Here is an 18570-nt window from a genome sequence, read left to right as displayed (position 1 = left end):
AACTTCTAAGATTATTTACCCATTCACTATGTGACTAATCTTTTCTAAAGATGACTAGAGTCTCCTGACTTAGGCCTATGAGTGTGGGGCCTCATGCTCTCGGTTACACACATACAGGTGACACAATTTTTGCTGTTTTAGTTCTGTACTCCAGCACATTGGATTTGAAATAGGGTATTTACGAGGGTATTTACGTCTATATTGGGTGAACCATATAGGAATCACAATCCTTTTTATACATAGTCCCCTCATTTCATGGGACCAAATGTAATTGACATTAACATAATCATTAATAAAATTTGGCATGTTTGCAAATCCTTTGCAATTGATGACTGCCTGAAGTCTGCGACCCATAGACATCACTAGATGTTGGGTATTTTTCCTGGTGATGCTCTGCCAGGCCTGTAATTCAGCCATTTTCAGTTCCTGCTTGTTTTGGGGGGCTTTTTGCTTTCAGTCTTGTCTTCAGTAAGTGAAATACATGCTCAATGGGACTCAGGTCAGGTGATTAACTTGGCCAGTTAAAAACATTCCACTTTATGGCCCTGAAAAACTTCATAGTTGCTTTAGCAGTATGTTTGGGATCAGTGTCCTGCTACAAGGTGAAGTGCCGTCCAATGATTTTTGAGGCATTTGGTTGGATCTGAGCAGATAAGATGCTTCTGTACACTTCAGAATTCATCCTGCTGCTGCCGTCTGGAGTCACATCATCAGTGAAGACAAGTGAGCCAGTTCCACTGGCAGCCATACATGCCCAAACCATGACACTACCTTCACTACCTTCACCATGTTTCACAGATGAGGTGGTTTGCTTCGGATCACGAGCAGTTCCATTTTTTCTCCATACTTTTCTCTTTCCATCACTCTGGTACAGGTTAATCTTCATCTCATCTGTACATAAGGCAGATGTACATTCTGTACATTGTCCCAGAACTCTAGAGGCTTTTTATGTACTTTTCAGCAAACTGTAACCTGGCCTTTCTTACCAGTGGTTTGCATCTTGTGGTGAACCCTCTGAGATTATGGTGGTGTATTCTTCTCTTTGTGGTAGTCTTTGACACATCTATGCCTACATCCTGAAGAGAGTTCCTGATCTGTTCAACAGTTGAAAAGGGGTTTTTCTTTACAATAGTATTCTTCGGTCATCCACTACTGTGGTCTCCTGTTGTCTACCAGGTCGTTTGCTATTGCTAAGCTCACCAGTGCATTCGTGCTTCTTAACAGTGTACCAAACTGTTGATTTGACACACCTAATATTTTGGCTATGTCTCTGATAGATTTATTCTGATTTTTCAGCCTCCTGATGGCCCACTTTAATGGCATTAACACTTCTTTGGTCCACATGTTGAGAGACAACAGCAACAGACTCCAGATGTAAATGCCACATCTAGAATCAACTCTAGACCTTTTGTTAGCTCTCTTGTGCATGAACTAACGATGCAACGACACACAACTGGCCAAGAAACAACTGAGCAGCCAATTGTCCAATTACTTTTGGTCCCCTAAAATGGGAGAACTATGCATAAACGCCAGCAGCCATATCACCCTGCAACTCACAACTGGCAACCCACTGAAGCTAAGCAGCTCCTGGGAGGTGCTGCTGGAAGAGGTGTTAGTAGGGCCAGCAGGGGGCGCTCACCCTGCGGTCTATGTGGGTCCTAATGCCCCAGTATAGTGACGGGGACACTATACTGTATACAGGCACCGTCCTTTGGATGAGACGTAAAACCGAGGTCCTGTCTCTTTGTGGTCATTAAAAATCCCAGGGCGTTTCTCAAAAAGAGTATGGGTGTAACCCCGGCATCCTGGCCAAATTTCCCATTGGCCCTTACCAATCATGGCCTCCTAATAATCCCCATCTATGAATTGGCTTCATTACTCTGCTCTCCTCCCCACTAATAGCTGATGTGCAGTGAGCCTTCTGGCGCACTATGGCTGCTGTCGCATCATCCAGGTGGGGCTGCGCATTGGTGGTGGTGGAGGGGAGTCCCCATTACCTGTAAAGCGCTTTGAGTGGAGTGTCCAGAAAAACGCTATATAAGTGTAAGCTATTATTATTATTATTATTATTATTATTATTATTATTATTATAAAAAGGTCTGTGACTCCTATATGATTCACCCAATAAAGAGGTAAATATCCTCAAATTAAAGCTGACATTCTGCACTGTAACCTCATAGTCATTGTTTTATTTCAAATCCAATGTGCTGGAGTACAGAGCCAAAACAGCAAAAACTGTGTCACTGTCCAAATACTTATGGACTGCACTGTATACTGTATTGGACAGTCATGTAGAAATTACTGGAGAAATAATAATAAAAACAGACAAACACACGTAAAATATGAGGCCCAGTATACTGATTACTGCACTCTTATTTTTAAACAATTTAATGAAACTTGTAACACGAAGTCAGGGAGTATCAGTTATCTTAATACCCTGTTACCAAACTTTGCTGGTCAAAGAGTACAGTTCTTGTTTTGCTCATCGTTACTGGCTGGTGGAAATTGTGTAATATACTTATGTTTCACTGCACTGTGAATTGTGTCATAATTCAGGACTGTGAACTATGTATTTTATTTTTTCCAGTCATATCAGGCAATTCGGCCTTTCATATTCCAGGCATTATGAGCTCTGACCCTATTCTTTGCCATGAAAGGGGGTTTAAAATATTCATCAAGCCAAATCATAATGTGCAAAGATATAAACATTATTTAATCAAACACCTAAATTATTTACAACAGTAAAACAATACATGCAAGAACAATATTCTAAGATTCTATTCCTATTCTGTAAGCCTGGAAACATTTTAATTCACAGCATTTTCATTTTGAGAAAATGAAATAGTATTATGCTCCCTTTTGAGATTTCCTGTTCTTCATTACTAGCTCAGGCAAAAAAATTCTTGCATTATTTTCTAACCACCACAACATGATTTGGCAGGAAGGTTTCATTTTGAATGTATGGAATTTATTTGATCATATTTCATTCCAGTCCGAATAATGGGCAGCACAATAGTACAGGAAACTTTTAGTGGTATTGTGTAATGTCAGAGTCTGAAGTCTACAAGTTACAAATGAGCCAGCTTGTTGACAATTTTGTAGCAGGAGTGCACTTCAGTGCAGTCCAGTGTCCATAGAGGGTTGTTATGATATGGGGCTCCTATAAAATGTTAATGAGGATAATCAACTTCTGTTGTAAATAAAAAACGCGGCTGTTTCCAAACACAAAAAAACACACAAAAAAAGTTCAAGCTCATAATTTGTACAGCCTTCATATAACATTTATGAGTCCTAACTGCCCTGTGGCACTTGGAGACATCCCCTCACAGAGGAATCTCACTGAGCAATCATCTCTCCCCGATCTTTTGATGAGGCCTGTTAGTAATCTCCAGTCCAAAGTGCAGAACAAGGCTGACAGATTGGATTTGCAATGTTGTATTTTTCTATAAATGAAATATATATGCATGAGATGCAATTTTGCCATTCAAGCACCAGAAAGTGTGAAATACAGTTACACAACAGCCTGTTCCATACTCTCACCACCCAGATCATCGTGTATTAGAACATGACATAACTTATGATAGTTTACTACAATAAGTTTGCATTTATTGTATTTGTACACTTGTGTTCTTTTCTTTCATGTACCTTACCAGCAGTACCAACAGTGTGTATCACAGTTTATCATAATATCAGTGAAATTTTAATCCACCACAGTTGAATAATACTGTGACATATAGGGAGATACAATAACACAATATAACTTTAATAATACTGCACTGTCCTTGGGTTGTTTTTCTACCAATTTGGGGAGGTTCTTTAATGATATGATGAATATTTAAATCGGTTTTAAAAAGTTTTCCATTAGCGATTCAGCTGACAAAGCAGATCAGTGAGCCCTTAGCTAATTAGAGTTTGGGAGCCTATGCCCTTCTGCTCAACACATGTGTATGTTTTATGAGCATATAAAATAACGCACTAATCAATACTGTAACACAACACACAACAGCAAATGCAATTACATGATGTATTATACAGATCAGACCAGTTAGATCCAATGTGAAGGCAAAGGTGGCAACCTTACAAAAGGAAAAAAACAAAAGTGAACACTTTTTCTATTCTCCACTCTCTCCTCACCCCTGATCTCAGATTACTCAGAAAACAAACAGAGCCACCTGTGCTTTGTCAGCTCCAGAAATAGACTTCGTGTGACAGTGTACTCTAGCGCTTCCTGCCAAAGTTGCCAGCTTGTGTTTAATTTTACAAAAACATGTTAAAGTGAGCGGACAAACTTCACCAGTTTCTAGTCAGTGTCCCACCAGGTGGCTGATTAAGTATCTGGAGAGAATCCATAGAGCTTTTTAAACTGAAGATATCTTTGGAGACCATAAATAGAATTACAAGACATCTTTAGCAATGAGCACGAAAAGATACAGAAACTTTCTCTCTCTGATACTTCCAACGCGAGCACGACATTTCAAAGAGCTAACAAGTAGACCAAATTCTCAATTTCAGATGATAAATGCATGCCTCTATGTGACTGTATGTGTGCCTGTACACATAACTGTCTTGCCCTTGCAGAACAAATAATTTTGTAATTATGTTTTTTTTCTAGACAAGCGTGTGTCAGCTGATGAGGGAGCCAGCAGAGCTGTGGCTGGCGATGCCAATAACCTTCAACAGCACCTCCTATTATGCAACTAAGTACAAACTGTTACAGAAGTTGAACTGCAGTCACCTCTGTTTGTCATGCCATGCTGAAAGCAACATGGGAACCCCTGACGTTCAATAAGCACACATAAAGCACAATTTCTATTATGGTGACTTGCATCCTTCACATTAACTTGGCTTTATAACATTTCCATGCTTTTCAATGTATGTTGGCTCTTCTCCAGTTGACTTAGCAGAGTGTAATGTATGCAGAGTAAGAGCTGCGAAATCAGCTGATATATGTTTCTTCTGGACACTAAGAAGACATTTTTGTCTCGGGTATGAATGTATCATCCATGCATCCTTGTGCTGCGTAGAAGGTACTCAGTGTCTAGAAACAAGGAAATACATTCTTGAGATAATGATTTCAATTGAAAGTAAATTTCAGTTGTCCTAGCCAATACAGTCTTTCCCAATTGAGAGTTTTAAAATGTACACAAGGCTGAAATTGAGCTGTTTTACAGAGCCATTATGTTTTCCTGGAAGAAGAGGCCATAAACACAAAAGATAGTAGTAGATAGTAGATAGTAGACTGCATGATTATGTAGAACATCTGCTGATAAAGGGCTATAAAGGAAAAATATGCAATTATTACAGTACTAAGCACCATTCAACAAATTAAAATCAACACTTAGTAGGCTAACGCCCCCTAGTGTGCAAATACCTTGCTTACCATGAATTTAACAGGGGTTAAGTACAAATCAATGGAGTACATTAGGGAAATTATCAACTATTAAGTAGCAAAGTATTTATTATTAGTAGTATTAAATTCATCTTTAAGGACTCTATATGATGATAATTATGTTAATTTTTTTATACACAGTCAATATTTGTGATGAGATATTGGAATAAACCTGGATTGTACCTCATTTAGATCCAGAAATTCTACCTGAACTGTCTCAATATCCAAGAGACATTGGTAGAGGTTTCATCCTCCCAAGACACTGGCTCCAAAATATCTGATGCTTAGGCATTTCAGAGTATACAAAAGAATCAGATTAGAGTTTTTCCTTATAGGTTTGCTATATTTTTTATTAAACAATTCATATTTATCAATGACACCAAATATTTAGTGGAATATATGTGGAAATTGTTAGATTTCTAATTTTAATATTGACTGTTATTCCATGTTCAACCAAGAGGTACTTGGGCAGAAGTCACTGACAATACAATATCATTCCCCAATTCGAGTTCTGAAAAACGGGCAAACGCCTTTGCAATAAAGCTTCAACGAATGAGCTGATTGGTGCAGGCGTAAAAATGAAGACATCACAAACAGAAATTACACTCAACAATAATTTATATAAGAAGAATTTAGAAGCTGATGCCGGCCTTGACAATTGTTCTCGCTCTCTCTACGGAGAACAAGTCCCCCTGTTCCCCTGCCGAATGATGTGTCCGCTATCTCTCGAACACCAGCAGCAGCTCACAGTGAGCGGTGTGAGGAAACATGTCCACCGGTGTGGCGGACGTTGGGACGAAGGGATGCCCAGTGAGCTTCTTCTGCCCGTCAGGGGGACAACAGAGGTCCCGGAAGTTCCTCATGGCCTCCCCTTCGGGCTTGCAGGAGACGTAGACCAGCCGGCGGAGGGCAGTGCAGTTTCGCAGCGCCCGGGTAACGCGGTAATGCAGCCCGGCGCGGGAGGGGTTCACCACAGCCAGCAGGTCCGGCTCCGACCCCAGAGAGGGCACCAGTCCCGGCAGGACCTCTTCAGCCTTGCCCGGCAGGAACCGGCAGTTGGGGACGCCGTTGAGCGCGGCGTTGTGCCGGGCGTCCCGCACTGCCTGCTCCACCACCTCGATGCCGACGACCTTCCGCGCCCTCCGGGACAGGGAGAGGCCCAGGGCGCCCGTGCCGCAGCATACGTCCAGCAGGGTGCCCGCCCCCTCGGCGAAGCCCCGCTCCCCGACGGCGCGGTACAGGACCTCCGCGCCTCCCGTGTTCACCTGGAAGAACGCGTCGGCCGAGATCCGGAAGCTCAGCCCCAGGAGCTCCTCGTAGATGTGGGGCTCCCCGCGCAGGAGCTGGTATGGCGAGTCCTCGTGGCTGCAGCGGGTCCCGGAGCTCTCCTGGAAGTAGAGCGAATCGAGCTGGCAGACCTTCCCGGGGCCGCGAGCGAAATAGTCCGCCAGGGCCGCTTTGTGGGCGCAGACCTCCTCCTGCGTGAGGCGCTGAGGGTGGAAGTACACAATGGCCATGGTGCTGCCCGCTGCGTTGGTCCTCACGGTTATCTCTCGCCAGTGGCCTCCCTCGTGGAACAAGAGGCAGGGCTCCAACGGGGAGAGCCGGATGAACTCTTCATAGCACCTCGCCACCAGCTTGTGCTTGGCCGGCATGTTCTGGAGATGGTCTCCGCGGACACAGACGATATCCCGGGCCTTCCCAGTCCCCACGTAGAAGCCCACGGTCTTCGGGTTGCCGTCCGGCCCTCTGTTGACCGAGAAGGTGGACTTGTTCCTGTACCCGTCTGTGACAGGCGAGGGCAGGATGGGCAGCAGGGGGAAGCCCAGCTGGCCGCTGGTCCAGGGCAGAGGGGACAGCGGGTCGGCTCCCTGCGCCAGCTGGGCAGACAGCCGAAGCAGGACTGTCCTCTGTGCCTCATACTTCACCCGCAGCTGGTCCTCGTAGCTCAGCCTCCAGAGAGGGGTCACGGCATCGGCCAGCCTCTCCTCCCAGGACAGATGTTCATTACTGAGGGCTGACGGGCGTTTCTTCTTCCTTCTCTTCTGTTGAGGCCGTGTTTGGTCAACACCGCGGTCTGGGTTGCCATCCGTCACCACACAGCCGCCAGAGCACCGTGGAGACGGACACAGAGCTCCTGGTCTTTTCAGCTTCAGGAACAAATGTGACCATGGGGATCTTAGATACAGCCATGCCATCATTCAGAAGGCAATCTGCCATGGGTTTAACCAATTAAACTCAGGTCTTACAGGTCTTCCTTAGACGTTTCACATATTAACAGATATGCTCGCATAAACTTTTACATTTTACCTGCGGTATACACGTCTGATATAAAGCGATCTACATCGATACTAATACCTGCGATAGGAAGACTAACCTCTCGGTCATGTGCTGGGCTGCTCTTGTCGTTTGACGTCTAAATAGTGTGCCCGAACTCAGTGGCTGTGTGACGTCATATGAAGGAACCGGCCAGCGGAGATCTCGCTATTTCCGCGATGGAATCAAACAGGGATGAAGCAGAGCGCTGCATCGAAATAGCCGCGGCGGCCATAAAGAATAACCAGACAGATAAAGCTCTTCGGTTTCTAGAGAAGGCACAGAAGCTGTTTCCAACAGACAGTACAAAAGGTAAGAGGGGGCACTCAAGAACTACAGCTGGCAAGCCACAAATCCCTTGGCCGGGGCTTTAATCCTGCCCGAGAGACTGAGGCCCTGAGGGACAGAGGCACCAAACAGCGCAGGCGCAAGGGGCTGAGGCAGACAGGACTCTGCTGGTAGATGTAGTTTTTTTAGGAGTATGACTCCGTTGTCCGGCGCGGATTACATCTATTTTGTATTGCCGCAAAAAGAACGGTTTAAGAAAAAAGGGATCCGGTTCCCCGTCCAAGTTTGAACTTAATGTTATATACAGCTGCCCCTAATTTAGACCAGATCGTTTGCTCATGGACTTCGTTTCCCAGCGTCCAACAGTGCTGATTCAGCGGCTAGCAAATCTCGGTAGGTGTTCTGGTAGTTTGTGTTTCTTGAAGTTATATATTGTTCACTGGTTCACAAAGAAAGTGTTTGCTTTGGTGTGTTAGAAGCATCTCGCATATACCCGAGTTCTGCTTTTTTCCCATATCTTTGTGGCTTTATGTTTTACAATCTGTCTTTAATGCGTTACTGCCTTTGTAGGCGACGAAAAACACCTCGCGTGAACTACATTCCCCATGTCCAGGACTAAAGTCTGTAAAATGACTGGGGTAGGAAAATATCATTCCTAAACTTGCACAATATTTCATTGTATGGTTGATATTATGGTTTGGGCGTGTTTTCATGTTCTCACATGGTTAAAAATATGCTTTTTGTTTACAGTGGTATTCCTAAAATAACCATCCGTGTACTCGACCGAGCACACCCCACTCGGGCCTAGTTTAATAATCTGCTGTTATTTCACGTTAATTATCTACATTAGATAACATTGGATTGCGGGAGTGATTTGGGAATCTGAATATGTAACAAAAAACTTGTGTGCCCTGTGATTCGCTAAATGATTCAACGTCTTGGCTTCAACCCGATTGTCATTTTCTGTTCTCTGAAGCTAGGGGGATTCTACATAAAACTTTGCTTTTTTAGCTCATTTCGTTACTTCGCGTCTGAAACAGGCCGAATTGTCGGAAGGTACATTCAAAAGAGTTAGGCTTTTGCCGCATTTACCCTTCTGTATGGGATTTAATTCCAGTTTACTGTTGTTTACATGATCGCGATGAGATACACATCTTCGCTCCCGAAGTTTAGTATTTCCATTTCGCGAAGGAGAAAGTCAGAAACACTTCATCCACGTGACACATCTATTGCAAAACAAGAGTCAAAGTAAAAATAAATTCCTGTCTGCTAACATTCGTTGTGTAGAACGAACCCTCCATTATGTGTAAACGGAGAGCTCGGAGTATATACTAGATTTTGCAGCCACATTACTGTAATCCTATCACAAACAGGTTTCGCTTATGTTTGGTGTTTCCCTGGTGTTGATCCGTTCTTCGTTTAGGATTTATCACTAAAACCAATAGCAATTACACAAGAATAATATAAATATTGATCCATGTGATGGAGAAAGTCATCACAATCACTTTTCCTGAGCCATGGTGATGGAATTTTAGCACCTTCGCTCTTTAGCATTTTTGGAGTTTAGGGGCACTTTTAATTAGCTCTGAAATACGAATTGTTTTAAAAAGATCGCTAAGAATTAAGGGTTATTTGCAGCAGAGACAGCAATCAAATGAACGTGCCAAGGTTATCTGCCGTGTTGTAAGCTTTTTTCTTCGGCTTCTGTCCCTGTAATTACACCATGTGTATGGTCCATAGGCTACTTATTTCTTTCAGGTTATGTGGTTTATTTCTGATGTCTTCTGTGTAACTGGCATAACAAGTGTTGACATTTTTGTAAGAAGGTTTTAAGAAATGTAGTCTCCACAGTTTCTGTATCTTCATATGTTGTGGTAATGATTGTGAAATGCACTTGGATACTTCTGATTTAAGTATCTAACCGGATGAGACAAAGATGTTCTTTTAAAAGGCCTAGGGGTTTGTTATAAAATACACATTGGAACTTTTGTAATATTAGCAGCTCATTCATTAGTGTGATCATTAATACAATTGCTACATTTAATTGACAAAGGTTTGCTGTTTTTGAGTAACTTTTATTTCATTGTTACCATAATGCAGGAAATGTTTTTTTAATTAATAATTAATGCTTAAATGCTACCAGTGCCATGTGCATTAGGCATTTGTGTAACAAAGTACTTAATTGCTGTAATCATTTCCAGTTTGGAAGTGGCTTTGTGCCTGACTGCTTGCTAATTGACAATGTAAGGGTAATGCTATGGTTCCAATTGCAAAGCACTTTCAGCCAAGTCCAGTTCTGCAAGCTGCAGTCTGTTCTAATAATCCAGTGCCACCTACCGGATATATTCCAGTCCAGGTACTCACTACTGAAATATTAAATATGTATCCTGTCTGTTTCATACATCTTGTGTGTATCAGACATTGCACTCTGTAAAGACTTGACTTGGACAAAAACACTTTGCAATGAGATGGAAGGCCTTTATTAGTTACCTAAATGAACAAACCTTCAGACACTTGAGTTCTAGAATCCAGTCTTTCAATTAAATTCCAAGTCTCTCGGTTCTCTCGCACACGGAAGGCTTGTGGAGTTTAAGCTAAGCGCTTGGTGGGTGCTGCCTTACAAACTGTGCACGATCCGATCATCACCTGCCTTTGCAGCACTGATCGAGTCGATCACGCAGAATGGGCAGCCCTCCGGCCAGAGTCAGCAGCCCAGGCCGGGCGAGAGTGCGGGACCCCGCCACCGCAAAGGGGGCGAGGAGGGAAGGCCCCCCAGCGCGGAGAGGACAGCAGAGACGGGCAAAAGCTACACATCGGAACAGCTGGATGCCGTGAAGAGGTAGATTTATTGAGTGTGGTTTCCCGTGTCGCCATTCAGAAAGCATTGCTACCTGAGCTCCTTATTCTGTTCACATGAAGCATGGGGTTTCTCAAGTATCGGGCGTCCATAAAGCCAGAGCCTATACCAGCAAGCAGCGGCGAGACGAGGCAGGAAGCTCCCGGGTTGGGACGCCAGTCCATTACAGCTCACACCAGGGTCGGTTTTCCCTACCGGCATGTCTTTGGATTGTGGGAGAAAACTGCAGCACCTGGAGAAAACCCATATGAACACAAGGAAAAAACAAAGATGCCACCCAGATAGCCCCCAAGTCCAGAATTGAGCCCACCCTCCCGAGGCAGCAATGCTAATGCAGGCATTGCGGCTTCCTTTCTGGACAGCTTGAGTTGCCTCTGCATTCTACCTGTTGTTAAGAAGTACAACCTGATTTGTTTCTCTTGTGCCCTGTCCAGAATAAAACAGTGCAAAGACTATTATGAGATTCTTGGGGTGAGCAGAGACGCCACAGACGAAGACTTGAAAAAGGCCTACAGAAAGCTGGCTCTGAAATTCCATCCAGATAAAAACCACTGCCCAGGAGCGACCGAGGCATTTAAAGGTAAGTGTACCAATAAAGATTCATTTTAGAACTATTCAGCTTTTCTAATGATGCATTGATGCTGCCTGCTGTTTCTCTTTTGTGGGCTGTAGGTGTCAGCATTGAGTTGTTTTCATTGTGATTATGTCCATTGACAGACCTTATGGTGAAAGTGGTGAGGCAGCAAAACATAAGCTGCAAGAGAATATAATATGATTGGCTCCTTCTTGCAGCGTATTTTGGCATTGAATGCCATAAAGAGAATTGGATGTCCCTGTATTGAAATCCACGCCCTTGGTTTTGTCAGATTTTGTATTTTAGCATCTCATTTTAATTGATGATCCATAATCTGTTCGTTGATATTTCTTTATATACATGGTAACAAAAAGATATTGATGTCCTGACTCTACAAGTCCCTTTGCTTGAGACGGGGAGGTGAACTCTCCCTTTTCTCTAGCTCAGTGTTGCTCAGGTGTGTTTTATTTCTGCTTGGAGCTATTGGCAATGCCTACGCCGTGCTCAGTAACGCGGACAAACGGAAACAGTACGACCAGTACGGGGAAGAGAAGGCCCACGCGTCCCGGCACGGACGCTCCCACGCAGATTTCCACCGCGGGTTCGAGGCGGACATTTCTCCCGAGGACCTCTTCAACATGTTCTTCGGAGGTGGTTTCCCCTCCAGTAAGTTCCTCTCGGATCCAGGGAAACGCACAGATAATAGAGATGCGCGTTGTTGGGGGGGGGGAGTTCAAATGAATGATTTGCCTTTTCATTGCAATACTTTCGACTTTCTACATGTGATTATAAGAAACAAGCCACTGTAAGTTATAAAACCTTACTGCGAGCATGGAAGACTGATGGCAGGGGTTGTGCCAGCATATATATTAATGGAAGAAATCCAAGCATTGTAGAGCCGAACTCCAGGGTTAATAACACTTTGCAGCTGTGGCTGTATGAAACTTTTATGGCTTTGTGAAATTTTCTTTTTAAAATTCAGTTGTTTGTTTTTACTATTTTTGTTTTACTAATGTATCCTTGATAATTGTAGTAGTACCTAATTCTCCTCCTCCCCCCCTTCTGAAGGTAATGTTCACGTGTACAGTAATGGCCGAATGCGCTACACATACCACCAGAGGCCAGAGAGGAGAGAGCAGCAGGGAGACGTAAGTGTCTTACCTTTTCTTTGATTCAGTTTTTCTCCGGACAAGCAGAGCTGGTTCTGAAACCCGCTGGAGTGACACAAACCATATTGAAGCGTTTGTGGTCGGTGCCGACTTAGTTTCCAACAGCAGTGCTTTGGGATTAATTGGACATGAAGCCCTTCACATCTGGCCTCCTCTCGCTTGCAGGCTTCCTGAAGTTCTTGTTTGTGCCTCGTACAGGGGGGCCTGGCCCTTTTCGTCCAGCTGATGCCCATCCTCATCCTCATCATCGTCTCGGCACTCAGTCAGATGATGGTGTCCAGCCCTCCCTACAGTCTCAGCCACAGACCGTGAGTCTCGATTTTCTGGTATTCTTTATTGGCCTGTGTACGTTGACACCACTTTTTTACAGTTTATTTTTTGACGATGTGAAATACTGGCCTCCTATCTAGGTTTTACACTTTGAGTAACTTTAACAACCTGTTGCTAAATTACTAGTACAACCTCCCTATGTCCATATTTCACAACTTGCTAATCAGGTAATTGGAATAGCAGAGTGAGGCGCAGCAAGAACACTAAAGGTTTGACCTCAATCGTTTAATCATTTAAAATTTCAGTAACACTTTCCTCACTTGTTCCTGAAAGATGTGAGCCTTTTCTGTGATGACTATTAATTCCTTAATGTCCTAGGAGCTGTCTGCAGCTATTCACTTTAGGACCTCAATGCATATTGATTGAACTCTTCTCCTTTAAGGTACTGATGATTGGAGGGGGAAAAACTCTGATGCAACTGAGTTAACCAACACTTTGTCAATAATTTCATAAAAAGAGACAGTTATCTCAAAGGCTCAAGAAATCAGTTAATCCATACTTTATCTAATCTGCAAAATTAACACCTTTTCACTTGGAATTACATTTGAAAAACATGTAGATTCTGTTTTCTACAGATTTGGATTCTTTTTGGGAAAGCATTACTCAGAAACCCAAGGGACTGTAAAGTTGCCTTTTTTAGTGCTAATAGTGTCAGTTGTGCTGCCAAGTTTTTTTTCCATGACCTTTTCACAAACCACTTCTTATCACATGACTTAATGTATGGCACAACAGTGAATGCTGTTTTACCTTTTGCTGTCTTTGGTAACTGGGAACATGCACAGAGTTTCAGGTTCCTTGTTTAAAAGATGACGTGGTACAATAAAGGATGGTGACGTAAAATAGCACAAAATCAGACTGCCATTGTCTGTAGGGTGTAAAGAAAGTGCACATGATTGGTTTCTGGTTATCATTTCCGAGGGAGCTATTAACAAGCTTAAATTAATTTTAAATGACTTTCGAGTTTTAAAGAAGGAATAAAATATCTTTAGATTTCATGCTTATGTTTCTCATCATTAACCTTGTTTAACCGTTTTACAAGGTAATTGATTTGTGGTCATTTTTATTCACACCTCAGTGGTCTGACATGTACCTTATCACCGGCAGACAACACAAAACATTGCGGTCTGCCATGTAATCCTTTTCAGCATCTGCTGTTTGTTGACTGGCCACTGATGTGTCATCCCAAAAGTTGTCAAGACTTCTAATATGATGAATATCTGAGGATCTCCAAACTGCCTGCGATAGGATTTTCTTCAGAACCATGGCTCTGTTACACACACACACACACACACACACACACCAGGGCCAGTTTACCAATTATAAAGTTAAACCCCTCCTCCTTTGGGAAGCACAGTGCTATGGTGGTCGAGAGAGAACTGGAATAAAATTCAAAACGAATCAAACTTTTTAGATTTTAGCAGAGGGTAATATGAGGAGATCTGGTTCAAGTATTCAGACACTTTAAGGGCACTGACAAAGTTAACCCAATGGCCTTCTTCAGAATCAATAGTGAAACACGTCAGAGAGACAGCAGAAAACCACATGGGAGTGCATTTAAAACAAGAGGCCCTGCAACCCCATAGATGTTAGAGTATGGAACAAGCTGCGCAGCCGTGTCCTAGCCTTGTACCCTGCATTTTTCAAGACGAGGCTTGATGTACTAAATGACCTCCTAAATATCAAATGAGCTTCATGAGGGTGTTGGCTGCCTCTCATTTGCGACCATGTGTATTCTCAGTGACAGGTTCGTTCAGTTTGATTGATTGGCTACTTCGAATCAAAATGTTTTTTTGGGCTGTTGTTTCAAGAAAGTTCATTCTTGGTCAGGGAGTTGTTTGCAGTACAACCAGTGGTGGTTAGGGAACTATAAAGAGACAGAAGCAAATGAGTGCAATGGGCCAAACAGACTGCTCTGTTGTGTACTCAAATTTGCTTGAGAGGAGACCGGGAACTACATGGAACTACATAGCCATTTAGACAAGTCAAATCACTAGTAAATGAGCTACCAATTTCAGACAAAAAAAAAAGTTTAAAAGGAATTAAACGGTGCAGGATCTGACGTGTTTCATGCATGAAATCTGTTGTTAGATGGGTCTCGGTGGTTTGTAATAATTATTATTATTACACTTATATAGCGCTTTTCTGGACACTCCACTCAAAGCACTTTACAGGTAATGGGGACTCCCCTCCACCACCACCAGCAATGTGCAGCATCCACCTGGGTGCATCCAGCCATAGTGCGCCAGAACGCTCACCACACATCAGCTATCAGTGGGGAGGAGATTCATAGAGGGGGATTATTAGGAGGCCATAATTGGTAAGGGCCAATGGGAAATTTGGCCAGGCCGGGGTTACACCCCTACTCTTTTCGAGAAACACCCTGGGATTTTTAATGACCACAGAGAGTCAGGACCTCGGTTTTACATCTCAGGCGCCTGTTTACAGTATAGTGTCCCCGTCACTATACTGGGGCATTAGGACCCACATGGACCGCAGGGTGAACGCCCCCTGCTGGCCCCACTAACACCTCTTCCAGCAGCAACCTTAGCTTTTCCCAGGAGGTCTCCCATCCAGGAACTGACCAAGCTCACACCTGCTGAGCTTCAGTGGGTTGCCAGTTGTGAGTTGCAGGGTGATATGGCTGCTGGCTAGCCGTTATGTGCGAGAAGAAAAATAGGAATTTAAAGTAACACCTGATTCCTACAAACCAAAAATCATTCTGAATGATGACTTAATTGGTCAAGCAATTATAGATTTTCAGTTTGTTCTTTACCCCCATGTCCATGTGATTGGATTCAAAAGAGCCTTGGAGAGATTGTGGGCGAGACATTTATTTTTCTTTTTGTGTTGAGGTTTGTGTTTTGTACTGTGATAAAAACAGCATTACGTGCCAACCTTCTGGTATTAGAAATGAATAAAGAGGGGGTTTCCTGCTTCCCTTCTTTGCCAGTCTGTCAGCTGTCCAGACTCTGAATGAGGGAATGCTTGGTGACTCGTAAGCTAACGATGCCGGATTTAACTGTCCAAATGCAGGTCAGTGGGACACACTCACCGGAGGCTCACTGCAACCCTGAAGGTGCCTTACTACGTGGGGGAGCACTTTGCCGAGGAGTACACTGGAGTAAACCTGAAAAACATAGACAGGAGCGTAGAGGACGATTACATTTCTAACCTTAGGAACAACTGTTGGAAAGAAAAGCAACAGAGTGAGTTGATGACAAATTCTTTCTTTTTTTTGCACCCTTCACAGGTGTTATTTACCATTTGTGGGGAAAAACCTTGGGGATACATTCATTTGTTTTGTGAATGAAATCTGTTCGCAGTCACGTTTTGGTGCTTTTGAGGGTGTGTGGCTGTTGTGTGTGAAAATTAAGATGAGAATTTGAAGTAACACTACTTCATATTAACCAAACATATTCCGTGCTCAGAGGCGATAAACAGCCACACTCTGTGCGTATGAACCTGTAGCCAGACGAATAGACTGTAACCGCTTGTGTAACTGTCCTGCACAAATAGTACAGTCCGAATGTTTCTATGTTTTTTCCACATGGCTCTCTCACTGTCTTGCAGAAGAAGGCTTGCTATACAGAGCTCGGTATTTTGGAGACAGTGATCTGTACCAAAGGGCACAGAAGATGGGCACTCCCAGCTGCAGCAGGCTCTCAGAGGTGCAGGCTTCATTACATGGTTAAAAATGACCCTGACCCAGACAGGTGCGTTGACAGTCCCAGCACTACTTCAGTCTCCTTGTTCGAGTGCAGAGTGAATCTGTCAAATACTGAAGTCTTCCCCCGCTTCTTCTGAATTCACTGGAGACTTATTAAACTTTTCTGTTCTTGCCAGCCACAAAGTTTCTGTGAAACTTTATTTATGAGCTGTTCAGTTTTGAATGGTGAAAAACAAAGTTTTAAGCCTTTCCATGACTATCTGGATTTCATACTTATTTCCTCTGTCGTGCAGCACCTTAGAGATGATTTAAAATACTTTTTCTCTAGGTTTTGAATATTAATAAGAGCAAATCGGTGAAAACAAATCCCATTTTCTTTGAATAGCTGCACAAACCATGGAATTATGGGTCCTGAAATTTAAGTTCACCTTGTGCTTTTGTTTATCTGTGTTACATTTATCGTTTCAGGGTTTTTGAAAACTGTATGGCCATTCTGAAATTGATTTTCTTTTCTTCCCTGGGTTGTTTTTCAGGGTCAGTGATGACAGAAGAGCCACTTCGTTGGACTGCATTATATATATATAATTACTTGTCCAAAACGTCACACTATTTGGTTTGCAAAACCACACAAACATGGAAACAGTCCCTGCCATATTGTCCGTGAAGCAGCATGTTTAATCCAGAACGGTTAGGCTGCACTTTCCACATCACTCTTGTAGTTGAAGAATGAACTCGTACTCCCTGTGGGCTGTAATCTCGGAGATCTGGGAAGTAGGATGAGGCTGGGATTCCTGCAGATCTACTGGTGTGTTCTGACTGAAGAACAAGAATCAGAAGCTGGAAATAATTTGGGAATAATTTATTACTCTGTAACAGTGATCTTTTATTGGCATATTATGCTGCTAAGAATGACTCCATATTCCCTTTAAATGTTTCTAAAATAATGTGGAAAATGGACTCTTCTTAGATGACTGAGCCAGTTAAAGATGAACATTATTTCTGTAGTTTCTTGTATATATGTTGTAATTTTAACTATGCAGGGACTAGATTAAAAATTATTTAGCTTCCTACTTTTATGATTCAATAAATTGTACCCTGTGAATTTGCTTGTGTTGAATAATTAAAGTATGCCACTTAGTATTTAAGATAATTGCATCAGTAAAATACTGTATTTATTAAAAACTGGTTCATCTTAACTCAGTCATAATGCCTGTTTTTTTTTAACTGTTAAACATTGTGAATTTTTCAGTGCAGTGGCGGGACAGCTTCATTTAGGAAGAACGTTCTTTAGAAATACAGCAGTCTGTTTTATACCATGAAACAGAGCATTACCAATTAAATAATGCCATTCTCGCAAGTCTGTGCTCTGGATTCTGTGATTTAAATGTGTAAATATATTTTGTACTTACATTTTGAAATGACTCATTTCATCTTCAGGCCACAAATACTAAGCAGAGAACACAGAGCTGTCCGATTTCATAGAATCGCAGTAAAATCGGTGAAAATATTTTGTAAATTAGAGCAGTGTTCCTAACCCTCTTGCTGAAGAATCCCTGTTTGTTAGTTTTCGTTCATGCTTCCCTTGAATCACCAGTGCTGACTGATTCTTTTAATTTACTTGCTTGCGTAGACTTTTTGTTAACATGTTTCTGCACTTAGTGTTGGGTTTCAAAACCACCCGACTTCAGAGCTTCTAATCATTAATTTGCCTAGCCTGAAACTACGTATTTTTCAAGTTTATTTTTATTGAACAGCTTTTATTAGATGATTAATTTCTGAGAAAGATGCACAGATATTGTTGAGACCCTCACAATAAGATATTTTGTCTCCATTAACTTAATTTAAATTGGTTACATTTTTGCAGCATGTATAAATAAGAGCAGTTCTTTAATATAGAAATTGGTCTGGAATGGAAGTCAACTCCAATTCCATCAGACCTTTTCAGAACCTAACTCAAGTTTTAGAAGCATGCCACCAACA

General features: G+C 42.6%; 2 protein-coding genes across 3 annotated transcripts; one reads left to right on the top strand and one right to left on the bottom strand.

Annotated features, from left to right (window-relative positions):
• Nucleotides 1-3575: 3575 nt before the first annotated feature.
• trmt2b (tRNA methyltransferase 2 homolog B) lies at nt 3576-7921 on the bottom strand. Its single transcript, XM_015346272.2, has one exon. The coding sequence runs from the start codon at nt 7588-7590 to the stop codon at nt 6109-6111; it is 1482 nt and encodes a 493-aa protein (XP_015201758.2). The 5' UTR covers nt 7591-7921; the 3' UTR covers nt 3576-6108.
• Nucleotides 7846-17947, top strand: dnajb12a (DnaJ heat shock protein family (Hsp40) member B12a). 2 transcript variants are annotated; one of them, XM_006630276.3, is made up of 9 exons: nt 7846-8017; nt 10652-10832; nt 11285-11430; nt 11905-12090; nt 12493-12572; nt 12792-12901; nt 15957-16129; nt 16494-16636; nt 17124-17947. In XM_006630276.3, the coding sequence occupies exons 1-8, from the start codon at nt 7846-7848 to the stop codon at nt 16613-16615; spliced, it is 1170 nt and encodes a 389-aa protein (XP_006630339.3). In that variant the 3' UTR covers nt 16616-16636; nt 17124-17947. The 2 variants fall into 2 exon arrangements, with proteins under 2 accessions (XP_006630339.3, XP_015201759.2); XM_015346273.2 differs by lacking the exon at nt 7846-8017 and adding an exon at nt 8039-8386.
• Nucleotides 17948-18570: the final 623 nt, after the last annotated feature.

This window comes from Lepisosteus oculatus, chromosome 4 (genome assembly GCF_040954835.1).
Source record: "Lepisosteus oculatus isolate fLepOcu1 chromosome 4, fLepOcu1.hap2, whole genome shotgun sequence".
Classification (NCBI taxonomy): Eukaryota; Metazoa; Chordata; class Actinopteri; order Semionotiformes; family Lepisosteidae; genus Lepisosteus; species Lepisosteus oculatus.
Note: the sequence above shows the minus strand (reverse complement) of the source record. Positions and strands in the feature narration are given on the sequence as shown.

Bases quoted from the DNA above. Each gene is read 5' to 3' on its own strand.
- trmt2b (XM_015346272.2), bottom strand. From the start codon at position 7,590: ATGATGGCATGGCTGTATCTAAGATCCCCATGGTCACATTTGTTCCTG.
- dnajb12a (XM_006630276.3), top strand. From the start codon at position 7,846: ATGAAGGAACCGGCCAGCGGAGATCTCGCTATTTCCGCGATGGAATCA. The intron at 8,018-10,651 runs GTAAGAGGGGGC...CTGCCTTTGCAG, and splicing joins TCCAACAGACAGTACAAAAG to CACTGATCGAGTCGATCACG. The intron at 12,573-12,791 runs GTAAGTGTCTTA...TGCCTCGTACAG, and splicing joins GGAGAGAGCAGCAGGGAGAC to GGGGGCCTGGCCCTTTTCGT.